The following is a 12,972-nucleotide window of genomic DNA, read 5'->3' as shown; positions in this document are numbered from 1 at the left end:
TAATGCCTCCTTAAGTAACACCAGCTGCCTGCAATTAGTGCAGGTTCGCATCCCACCAGGCTCAAGGTTGACTCAGCCTTCCATCCTTCCGAGGTAGGTAAAATGAGGACCCAGATTGTTGGGGGCAATTAAGCTGACTTTGTAATAATGCCGCTTGGGGGTGTGTGTGAAAGCCCTAATAAGCAGGCATATACATAGAATGAAGGCTACTGCTAAGCTTGTAAGCCGCCCTGAGTCTTCGGAGAAGGGCGGGATATAAATGGAATTAAAATAAATAAAATAAAAATAAATTTTATAAGATAACTGAAACTATCCAATGTCTCTTTCAAAATCCTGGTAAAATGGGAAACCTTGTATTTTTTTATGCAAAGTACTTTGCACCAAATTAAGAACAAGAAACAAACAAATTAAGAACAAGTAGGAAAAACTACTAAGCACTAATGAAGAGGAAAGAAAATAGTGGAAATGGAGGAAGCAGCTAGGACAGAGCAAGGGACTTACATTTGGTAGATAGCAGAAGATGGGCTTTTGCTGCCATGGCACCCAACTTTTAGAACATCTCCTCTCCCCCCCCCCCATGAAATTAAGTTATCTCCATTCGTTTTGATATTCCAGAAGCCCCTCAAGAGCTGATTATTTCAGCAGGCCTGGGGGTCCCAGAGAATCTGTGATATGTTTGGTTTCACTATGGAGGTGGAGAATATATTCATTCTTTCACTGCCTGAGGTTCGTGTACTTTTAATTAACTTCTATTTTTAAAGTTGACATTTTATACTTTTCATGCTTGTTTTACATATGTTTTTTATTAGATCATTGCACACCATTCAGAGTACTTCTCATGAGATGGGCATCTACATATGTTTGATTGATAAATAAGAAGCATTCACCTCAGCCACTTTAATAGTTTCCCTTGTCTTAGTGTGATGTATTTTGTCAGACAACAGCACATAAATAATCCAAATCATGGTTGCTTTGCGTAGAATACAGATATAATCCCAACCAACTTCCTCCTTACCTATTTCTGACAAGAGAACCTCAGCAGTGTGCCTATGAGCCGTCCCTTGGTACACCAAGCCTATTCCTATCACAGCCGCCACTTGCACATTATGAGGAACATCCAGTTCGGTGGAAGTCGGAGGCAAAAGAGCCGGTATGTGGATACTAAGCAGCCGGGTGATAGACATATCCATTGTGCCCAACTTGGCAGCAGAAACGCCTAGCAATAACCCAATGCTCATCATCTCATGACCCTGCCATTAGGGAAAAAACATCTTGATTAGAAGCATGAATGAATCCAAGGAAATACAGGCAGTCCTCGTTTAGCCTCTGCCTCGTTTTACTGATCATACACAGTTACACTGGTGAAATAAAAGTAACTTTACAAGCAATTATTGCATTTATAACCTTTGCAAGTCAGTAAAGCAAAGCTGAAGTAAGATCATAAGGATATAGTCATGGTTTTACTCAGGGACTGCTTTGCTTAACAACTAACTTCCCAGTCCCAATTGCGGTTGCTAAATGAGGTCTGCCTGTACACAAAAGCACACATACTTTTGGGTATCAATAAATTTGTGTGGGCAGGGAAAAGGCCACGAGTTAAACTTAAGATTATGCAGGATACTCGTGAAAGAGGTGGTCTTAAAATGCCTAATCTTAAATTATATTATGAAGCTGCTGCGTTGTCAGGAATAAGTGATTGGATTAATTTGACACAAGGGAGATTATTAAATCTTGAGGGCCACGACTTGTTATTTGGCTGGCAAGCATATTTGTTGTATGATAAGAAGGTAGATAATGTGTTTAAAGTGCATATTTTAAGACAGGCATTGTTGAGAGTTTGGAAGAAGTATAGACATAAGTTAGACTGCAAGATGCCGTTGTGGGCAATCCCGAAACATGCAATAGAAAACATAAATGTAGGCTTCAAACATGATGTGACTACGTATAAGGAGATCTTAAGTTTGGAAAGGAACGTCTGGTGTTTGAAGCCGTACAATCTCTTGCGAGATGAGAAGATCGTTCAAACTTGGTTCCAATATACTCAATTACGTGCCAGGTGGAAAGAAGACCAGAAAATTGGTTTCTCAATGACTGATGAAAATTTGATAAAGCAAATTAGAAATCAGGGTCCAGCACATATCAAACGGATTTATCTTGCATTGATAGATATTGACTCAGAAACAGAACTTGTTAAAGACTGTATGATAAAATGGGCCCAGAATATCCAAGAAGTTATTACAATGGATACTTGGGAAAAGATCTGGGTGAGGAACGTAAAATTCACGCAAGCCCAAAACCTAAGAGAGAACATTTATAAAATGTTTTATAGATGGCATTTAGATCCTAAAAAGCTTGCAAGTATGTATCCGAATTATCAACCTAAATGTTGGAGGTGTGGTGGCGAAGATGCAACGTATTTTCATATATGGTGGACCTGCAAAAAGGTTAAGGCTTTTTGGATAAAAATTTGGTGGAATATGCAGAAGATCTTTAAGCAAAGGATAAAGTTTTGTCCGCAATTGTTTTTGCTGGGCATAATTACAGATGCTACTGTTGTGGACATTAAGTTGATGTTGAACTTAATTACAGCAGCAAGACTCTTAATAGGTCAATATTGGAAAAAGGAGGAACTGCCGACTATAGAAGAATGGACTCTAAAGGTTTCTGACCTGGCGGAAATGGCAAAGATTTCGGCTTACTTGAAAGATCATTCGCAAGAACGTTATATTATGGAGTGGAAAAAGTGGATTGATTATATCCAGAACAAATATGGGACTAAAAAGTTTCATTTAGCATTTGAATAAGTTTTCTTTTCTTTTTTCTTTTTTTTTCTTTTTATACGTAACATTAGTATTGCTTGTAGTCATTTTATATGAGCTAGAGGGCGATAGAATTAATAGTTTATTGTTGTTAGCATATGGATGTTTATGATTGCTCTTTGTTTTTATACCTTGTACTTAGCTCTGGGAAGTCGGGGGGGGGAGGGGGAATGGGGGGGAGGGATAGGGAGGGTTAGGTAGGGGTGGGGGGAGGGGGGGATTGTTAAAGATAAAATGTACTGTAAAACTTTTCAATAAAAAAAAAAGCACACATACTTTTGAGTATCATATGCTCAAAATTAAAACTCCTTGCAAAATGATTGTTACTGACTTTTACATTTTATATTTTACTTTGGGAGCGATGGGGACTCTCTGGCTCATAGGAAACGTGTCCATGTAAGGTGAAACATTCTCTACCTTTCCATTTAAACAACTGTAGTTCTTTTTGCTGGAGAAATTTCTGATGGGGAAAGACCACAATGGAAAGGAGGGGAGCCACAAAAATTAGACACCGTATCTTGCTTGAAGAGAAGTACTTGTATAAGCCACCAAATGAAACCACCCAAGAGCTTATTTTAGCGGTTAGTGGCGTGGTTCTTAAACTGCACTGCAATTTATATTAATAATTATATATTAATAGTAGTTCACTATGACATCTGAACATCAGTCATAAATATAAAAACTGCTGTCAAAATTGGAGCACAGAAGATTGTGTAAAAATTCATAAAAGAGTTAATATTCAGTATATTTCTAAAGTGTGCGTTGTTGTTAGTTGCGAAGTCGTGTCCGACCCATCGCGACCTTATGGACAATGTTCCTCCAGGCCTTCAGTTTGCATTAAGAAACATTAATATGAGACCGTCAATACAAGAAAACTACCTACAGAACAGATTCTGCATTACAACTAATAATGTAATTAAAACGGTATGACTAATACAAGTTCAGTGCCAATCACTACAGTGAATTAAATGGTTAGGAAATGCACTGCTCAATTAATCAGTGGCACTGTTCAGTTTGTGAAGTGGCTTTTAGTGCGATAATCCTATCTATCTCAATATAAAGAAAGTAACATATATTGGCCCAAAGAAAACATTATCTACCTCTTGCTTTTGAATTATGGCCTCACCTTTGTTAAGTAGTCATGGATATTGAGTGTTGCAAGCTTTGTGAGATGGCCATTCAAGCCCAGAGCCATGAGAAAGCCCGCATATTCATTGGCAAGTTCAGCGTTTTTGGGTTTGTTGTAGACAATCCATGCAGAGTCTATTTGGGAAGCTGGAGCTATCTTCAACCCAGCAGCCACACCGTTGTGAAAGTTTGCCCAGCAAGCCATATTAGGAGGCACATCTATGTTCCCACTGTTGAGATCCACTGTGGTATTCCTAGGGGGAGCCCGGCCTATATAGGATAAAATTTAAAAATAAATAAATAAATGAAGTGTAAAACGACAACAATTTTTTTATTCTCTTTTTTTAGTGCATTAGGCTTTCAAAACACTGACAGCAGCACTTTACAAATTATTTTGAGCAATTCTGTTGAACCCAAGGAGCTTCGGTGCTTCAAAACATGCACGACAAAACAAAGAAAATAATCCAAAGATTATTTAATACAAAGGGAAAATAAAAAGGGAAATCACTTGGGACTGTTTGAAAAAGGAGTATTACAAGTGGAAGACAGGAGAATGAAGGAACTATTCAGAGAATTAACTCTGAATAATAGAACAAGTTTGGATACAGTTTCTTCTTCCCATCCTACACATGCACAGTTCAGGAAGAGGCAGCCATAATGAGTACATCCTCCATGCATCACAAGATACAGTGTGGATATACATGGGTGTACCTCCTAATTCTATAGGATATGAAACACATCTCAGGTTCCAAAAGCAAGTAAACTGTTCATAAACAAAAAAATTTTAGCAATTGATGTGGAGATTGCTGTAGCTGTCTTGGCTGGCTCTCCCTCACAGTGCATTCATCAGTTTAACATCTAAAGATCCTGGTTCCTATATGCCCCTTTCCACAAGCGTACTGAAGGCCTAGGATGGACAAATGTGCCATAGCCAGTGGCTGCACTTAACATGGGGCTGGAAGTGGAGGCAGGCTGGCGCTGCAAATGAGGCAAAGCTGAAATCTTGGATGTTCTTTTAATAGGAAAATGCCTAATTAAGGGATCACATTACAATTTATCATCATTCCCCAGCTAGCACGGTAAAATACCATTGAAAGTATGATAAAACCCAATTTTAGCACAAATCATTTCACATCTTAACCCAAGTATGCATCAAAGTATGCATCCCTCTGTTGAATATACCTGTCAGGTTCAGTTTGGGAATAGGCAATGGCTCCGTTGGAACCGGGTGATAAGAAAACAAAGTAAACATCCCCCTTCCCAAAGGGAGAGCCATAGTTCTTTGACACAATTGCAGAAGCCTGTAACAGAAAAGAGGATGTAAGCAACAATATTTAAAACAAATGGAAACTTTTTAACGGCAAACTGTGATATTAACTGCTAAGCTTGTAAGCCGCCCTGAGTCTTTGGAGAAGGGCGGGATATAAATGGAATTAAAATAAAAAAAATATTAATAAATATGGGGCAGGGGTGGAGGAGGGAGGTTGTGCTTTTAAGTTAGTGTTGACTCCTAGCAACTGCTTTGACAAATCACTGCAGTTTTCGTGGAAAGGCATTTCAGAAGTGGTTAGTCATCGCCTGCTTCCTAGAAAGAGTAACTGGCGCAAGGTAACTTAATCGTTACACCAAACTGGCTCTCAATGAATATATTACACAACTTATGGACCAAAGTTCTTCCATTTAAAATGAATATTTTGTAAGTTGCTTTGGGCAAGTTGTTTTATGAATGGGAAAAGCAGCATACATATTTCTTAAAAAAAATCCAATAAATATCAATGAAAAGAGCATAGTACAACTGTAAAACAAGCAAGAAAAATGTTTTAACAGTCTAATTGGCTGCTTTACAATTGCGAGAAAGACTTTAAATCTAAGTGTTGCTGATGCATGAATATGCATAAAGATACTTCTCCCAGCTGCTCACAAAGGATTCTTAATGGGACTCTATGAGTTACATTCTCAAGAGTTTCATTAATCAGATTTATTGAAAGCAATCTTGAAAATGGCTGTGTACCTAACCCCTCCCCTTTCCATTTATCAGTGAGTACATTAAGATGGTGCCTCTTAAAATAGGGAAGAAGTTGCACCTCCAGCTGTCATAGATGCAAGAAATGTATATGGTAAGGTTACATGTGCATCTCTGCAGTGAAGATATCCTAATATAAAGGAGCCACCCAGAATTCAATATAATATGGACTGTATAAATAAATAAATTCAGCATTGTCATTGCAATCCTCAAGTGATAAACGTACACGGCTAAAGTGTACCGTGTGTACTGTAGCAAATAGTGGGCTAATGCCTCCTTAAGTAACACCAGCTGCCTGCAATTAGTGCAGGTTCGCATCCCACCAGGCTCAAGGTTGACTCAGCCTTCCATCCTTCCGAGGTAGGTAAAATGAGGACCCAGATTGTTGGGGGCAATAAGCTGACTTTGTAATAATGCCGCTTGGGGGGTGTATGAAAGCCCTAATAAGCAGGCATATACATAGAATGAAGGCAACTGCTAAGCTTGTAAGCCGCCCTGAGTCTTCGGAGAAGGACGGGATATAAATGGAATTAAAATAAAAATAAATAAATAAATAAAACTGAAGGCAAACTCTTCCTGAGCAAGGTGAAGATGGTCACACTGCAAATTCTCTCCGCTAATACTACACAAAAGTCTGGCTCTAACAGAAGGTGTCCCAGGGTCTTCTCTGCATGATCAATGAATGCTCTTGCCTCCGGGAAGGGAGGGTTGTCACATCATACCAGTAGGAGACAGTGGCTTCTCATGCTATCTTAGCAGCTCAGTACAATGCCCTAAGATTCCTGTAACAACTACCCTTCAAAATTTTTAAATATTGCTTAGATTGCTTCTCCATAACCATCTCCCCTCTCAAGTTTTAACTGGGCCATAAATACAGCTGGGTGAATCACCTCCTTTCTCTTCTCTCCTGCATGAGCTGTGTAAAGCTACACTGATGAATTGGATGCCCACAAGATGTTCTGACTCCGTCAAACATAACCTCAATCAAGTTATTGGTTTAATTCAAATTGTAACTGAGGTGCATCACTACTAAACTTCATAAAAAAATAAAATAAACATATAGTCTGCAAATACTAATTTCATGTTTCATTTTTACATTAAGACCATGAATAACTCTCCAAATATTTGCTAAAAGCTCAGTGGCATCTTCATTGCTTACCTCTACATGTTTGAAAATATTCCAAATTCTATTGCATTGATACCAACTGCTGCTTTTAATAGTGACTACCACTGATTAATTAATGGAAAGACACTTATTTCAAAATCCCATTTTCAAAATCAATTTTTAAAAAAGTTTTTTTTACTTTGTCAAATATTTTAAAAATATCAAATGACAGCGGAACTAGTGGAGTTTTAATCTACTGTACTTAGCATAATGTTTGTATTGTGCTCTGTTACATTATGCTAGATTCCCACAACATGCTAGACTAAAACATGTGAATTTGGGATTCACTGTGCTGGGTGAACACTGCTAGGGTCACTTCAGTGCATTTGTTATCTTCAGACTTTAAATGGTGTTGTGACCTCAAGTTCATCCATTTCCTTCCTCAGACAAACTTGGGCAGTGGTCGGCATGACCTAGTAGACCAAATCTCCCTGGGATAAAGATTTACCCCATGCACAGGCAGTATATCAACAAGGGGAGAAAAACCCATTTTCAGTCCTCCCAGGACTTTCTAAGCTTTCTGTTCCTTCTCCCTCTGCCTTCTGTCCCTCATATGCAATAGCCAGTAAGGATGAGGCTATTGTGAGTAGTAGAGGAAGCGATTCAGCCACCATCCATCTCTTTCTTCCCATTTTCCAATTCTTTGCAAAGATATAAACCATAAATAACCCCCAGAACCTGAGTTTCTAAGGGTAGCCCCATTATTCTGCTCTCCTTGCATGTCACTGTTTCTGTTTTGGCAACAAGGAGACAATGTTAATTGCCAGTCAGTGACTGAGAGGATTCAGATTGCTTGGTTTCCTTCTGTTAATCGCAAATGCAAAACAGAGATCTATTTTTCTGCCAATCAGCGGAGTTTCTTGTCTAACCAGCCAAGGGAAAGAGCGGGAAGAACTACTTAACACTGCAAGGGCTGTAACTGTTATAATGGAGGCGCATATGCAGTGTCTTGGATAGGATGGTAATTCACTCCAGCAAAAGTATACGAACCAGTACTTCGCAGTATAATGTTCTGTATTGCAACACAGTACAATTCTTTGTACAAAGTATAGAAACTTTTAAGAGGCGAAAAAAATTACCGATTTTCTTTTTCTTCAATATATTCATGGTCACTGACTTCTGGCATCTGAACTACATTGACACGGACTGGATGGGCACTGTGTAGAAGCCTGCGCACCTCTTGCACTCTCAGGTCTTCACTCCATATCAGTGACATCACTTCCTGGTTCATATCATTCATCCCATCATCCTCCTCCTCTGCCTCCACTGTGGCAGGCATATCAGATGACAACATTTGTGGGTCAGACTGTGGAAAAGAAAGATAGTGTCATCCCCACTAGATGGACCTGACCAAGAAATCAATTCTACAAGAAAGCTACATCTACTTTAACTGAGAGGAGCTATTATAACAGAAACTTGCAAATCTGACCATGATGTACCTCTTCCTCATTCTTATAGTTCAATGAATTAGGGAAGCATGTATTAGTTGCTTCCTAACATTATCTGGTTGTTCTGAACTTAAAAATTGCTACAGCCCCTTTTGCCTAGGCCCGTGGTGGCAAACCTATGGCACGCGTGCCACAGGTGGCACGCAGAGCCCTCTCTGTGGGCATGCACGCCATTGCCCCAGTCCCAGGCCTTCAGCTGGGTTTCATAAAATCTTTTCGCTTTAGGCCTCCACTGCTGTGTGCAAAAAAAAAGGTTCAATCAATCAATCAATTTCAAACTCTCACGGGGAAAAAAAAAGATCTCGCAAAGTTGGAATTGATTGATTGAACTTTTTACTCCTACCCGTCTGCTGTTACCATCGCAGCTATGCCCACCCAAAGGGCCACACCCACCCAATGGGCCATACCCACCCGGCACCTGACGATACATAAGTGGGTTTTTGTTTTTTTTTTTGTGGGTTTTGGGTTGCAGTTTGGACACTCAGTCTCTAAAAGGTTCGCCATCACTGGCCTAGGCAATAGCTCCTGCATTGCTCCATCAAGGTCATCTTACTTTCTACAGATATGCACTTTGATTCAACTGCTGAATACAAGGATGCACATGCAAATATTTGTTCAACCTTCTTTCCAGCAAAAAGTAACTTTTATTTAAATGACAAAAATACTAACATCTAACTACATCAAAGCTAAACTTAAAAATGATCTTCTCAATTTTGCTTTTTGGAAATTCAATTACTTACTGCTTTACATTTTGGCAGGTTTCCCTCACGAGCCTGTTTGGAAAGATCTTGACGACCAATCAGAAGGCAGACTGCTTCTGGCCAATCAGAGGCAGGCTGTTGTCGACAGTGATAGATGGCATCTCTGATAGGAAGAGCAACTCCAAACGGCAAAGACTCCAGGTCTCTTAAAGTGAATCCTGTTTTAAGAGAGAGAATGAGAATCATTTCACATTCTATATTCTATAAGTCCATATTCACAGAATATTTACATATTTTATAAGTCCATTTAAAGCCCCAGGAACAAAGAGACAGAAAAGTTTCCATGGAACCGAACTTCAAAGCCTATTCTTAAGCTGGGTATGCATATTTCCTTTATCCCACTATTTTTCCTATACTAAATTGGAATAACCAAACTATAAAATCTGTTTTGGCCTGTGACAACAATGGGGTATTTTACAAGCAACAATCCACCATTCAAGTTGCCACTGGTTCATTAAAGTTACTATCTCTCTCTATCTTCATATATCAGTCACTTAAAAAGGAAGTTTCCATTCTCCATATATACTTAGGGAGTCTAACACTGCATGCCAAATGTATTCAAATGTCTTTGGTTTGATGTACAAAATCCTTATCTTTGACAAAAATAATAATAATAGAAGATCTCCTTACCTACATTTGCCATCCAGACAACTAGTTTTTCTGCAAGACTAGAAGCAGATGGGCTGTTCCTCACATTGCACCTGCTAAAAAGGAAATAAATATAAGTTACTGATACTTTTAACATCCAAATATATATCTGTTGCATCCTTTCCCAACATACTGCCCTTTTAAAAGGACCTCTATTCCCTACTTCCTATTGTATTATGGGAGTCATAAAACAATATTCCAGAAATTTACAAATGGGAAATAAGGGAAAGGCAAGTCAGGATGCTTGAAGATAAAACTGCTTACAAAAATTCCCAAGCACTTACAGCTATGAAATTTGGGCTGCTGAAGAGGGCAGAAGGAAAATTTCTTCTAGCTTTGCTAGTGTTATGTAACAGATAGCTGATAAGAAGGACTATAACTGCAACAGATCAGAATACACAATTTTAAGAAACCTTGAATCCCAACGCTTTTAAATATTGCCTGAAAAGGGGAAAAATCCACACGGACGGAATCCTGCAAGCCAATCTAGAAGAATAAGGGCAAGATTCTTCTTCTTAGCCGTATACATGGCTCTTAGTCTCTCTGTTCACCTTAACACGTTCATTTTGCAGCCTTGCATGGAAATGAAGTACAGCATACTTAACATAGTGAAGGAAGAAACTGGAGAGGGTGCAAAAACACAAGGGAGGCCCTTAAATATCCTTAGAGCTACATTCTAATGTTATTCATGAGAGCTAACAAACGAGGACAGCTTCCAAATGGCAACACTCTCTCCTCCACCAAATAACATACCTAGTTTCTTCCTGTTCAGTCTGCTGCTTTCGCTGTCCTAAAAAAGAAAAGGAGAAGCAATGGAAATGCAAGCACTCCTATCCTTTTATAGCAGGGATGATGCATCAAATAGTAGGCAAAAACATCCATTTCAGAATCTGTGTAGCTCTGAAATTGTATTACCTGTTGTTATCCTGGACAAATAGTTAGAGGCTTCATTTGAAACAGCACTTTCATCACCAAGTATATACAGTACAACGCTCTGCTCGGGAGAAAGCAATGCTGCGTTAGAGTCCGCTTACATTAAGAGTCAGCAAATTCATCTTACCGGGAAAAGAGATGAGCCAATATTTGGGCTTAAAAGAATCTGGAGATCTTTATTAAATATACATATGAGGATGTACTTCTATATTCAAGACCAAATTAAGTCAGGCTCAGTGGCAAATTTACATGAAGGTGTGAAGCAGCATTATTTAGATCCAGACTATTAACCTATTAAAACCAATATTATTTATAAGCAGTAACCATTCAAGGCCCTAGACAGAGTCTTTCTAATTCTGCACCTTCAGATCATTTCAGCTGGTAGTGCCAAGAGTATTATTTGAAATCTGTATGTAAAACAAATGTTGCCATAAGCAGGAGACCCTGCTGGGGAGTCACATCCTGTTGCCATGGCATCAACTTCACAAGTTGCATAATAGTGCTATAATTTAGGAAGGGTATCGATACTAATACCAAAATTATGCATCCAGAATTTTGGCTTCAGCACATCTGATGTAAGATTACTGCTCAGAATCTTATTTCAATAAATGTACTTACAACTTTTTTGTTTTTGTTAAGGAAAACAGGTGCATTTCTATATTAGGGATCGAAATGTAATAACTAAGTAAAATAAATATTGAAATTCCAAATTCTAGTATGTATTTAGCTCTCAGAAAATAGAAGAAAACTATTTAAAGGTACATTATGAATCTGTTCAACTGTAATAAATTTTTGTTTAGAAAGCATCCTCAGAGTTAAACAGAGGAGGGAGGAAGAATATGTCCTTTTCTATATTAAGTGATATCCAAGGTATTTTCTGGCAAAAACAGACTAATAAAAGTGGCACCTGTCTATCTGTACATTTTTCTTTTTTTAAAAAGCCTCCAATAGTTCACTAATACCACAATAATTGTGTGCATAAACATATCATCCAGAACCACATGCTGAGTAGCTGTAGTCAAACATATCTGAGTAGTTTATACAAATTTCTCCTTTATTTGAAGCAGAATTATAGCATAACAGCAATTGATTGTTGAGTAATCCGTTCCTAACAAATCAATTCTTTGTGAATTCAGCGAGTCTTCCTCTCTTCCTTCAATCTATCTTTTTCTCATATGCAGAAAATTCTAGGTAGTTTGCAGCTGAAAACTTTTTTTCATTACTTGATTATTTTAATTTATATTCAATGAATCAAATCACTTCTCTAGAATGTTAGTTTAATACATACCAGCACTACCAGCTTGCTCCTTTCACAGATTCCAGGCAAGTAAGGATAAGGTCCCACACTTTCTCCCTTCAAGCAAGAAGACAGCCACTGAAAGATACTTGGTGGCTCAGCCGAAAAAAAGGAAGGATGAAGCATAAAGCCTGTTTGGGCTTAATCATAAAGAACTGGAGTCATTCATATAGCATTTTAAAAATTATATCAAAGCTGCCTTACTGCCTGTAAAAATAGAGAACCAAGCTACTTTTTCTGGGCATTAAGCTTTCTATATATAAACCCAGCATTTTTCCAAGCAGGCAACTTTAGGATATCTGGACTTCAACTCCCAGAATTCCCTTGCCATTGTGGGAGTTGAAATATACCGACACTATTCTGGGAGCTGAAATTCACGTAACTTAAAGATGCCAATTTTGAAAAGCACTGATATAAATTGACATTGGTGATACCTAAGTCCTTTTTGAATGAAAAAAAGTCACCGTTTGATAAACAGTGCTAAATTCCTTGATGGCAGGGGTTACTTGTTTTCCTCGCTATTATTATAATGGCAATCTGCTGAGCTTTCTCCCATATTTACTCAGAAGGCAAAACAATGTCACCCAAAAAATCTCCTCAGGATTCTCATTTTCAAAATTCACGTTTATGAAATAAATGTTCTGAGACCAGCAGCTGTTTTTAAACAGAAGAAAAAACCTATTATGTGTGTGCTTAGAAGAAATTAATAAGAATTGTTTATGATAGGTTACAATAACCCTAAAACATTGC

The 12,972-nt window shown here is 38.3% G+C and overlaps 1 protein-coding gene across 2 annotated transcripts in view; it reads right to left on the bottom strand.

The window, feature by feature from the left end:
• ANAPC1 (anaphase promoting complex subunit 1) overlaps positions 1 to 12,972 on the bottom strand; it is a 60,118-nt gene that overhangs the window by 25,628 nt on the left and 21,518 nt on the right. For both annotated transcript variants that reach the window (XM_081323668.1, XM_081323669.1), the window contains 9 exons: positions 12,214 to 12,362; positions 10,908 to 10,986; positions 10,746 to 10,782; positions 9,975 to 10,048; positions 9,324 to 9,502; positions 8,215 to 8,441; positions 5,130 to 5,248; positions 3,946 to 4,217; positions 1,016 to 1,250 (listed from right to left, as the gene is read on the bottom strand). In XM_081323668.1, the coding sequence (XP_081179794.1) occupies positions 1,016 to 1,250; positions 3,946 to 4,217; positions 5,130 to 5,248; positions 8,215 to 8,441; positions 9,324 to 9,502; positions 9,975 to 10,048; positions 10,746 to 10,782; positions 10,908 to 10,986; positions 12,214 to 12,362 (1,371 nt within the window). The remainder of the gene's footprint in view (positions 1 to 1,015; positions 1,251 to 3,945; positions 4,218 to 5,129; positions 5,249 to 8,214; positions 8,442 to 9,323; positions 9,503 to 9,974; positions 10,049 to 10,745; positions 10,783 to 10,907; positions 10,987 to 12,213; positions 12,363 to 12,972) is intronic.

Source organism: Vipera berus (genome assembly GCF_964194415.1).
Source record: "Vipera berus genome assembly, chromosome: 1".
NCBI classification, from domain to species: Eukaryota; Metazoa; Chordata; class Lepidosauria; order Squamata; family Viperidae; genus Vipera; species Vipera berus.
This window is presented reverse-complemented; position numbering and strand designations above follow the sequence as displayed.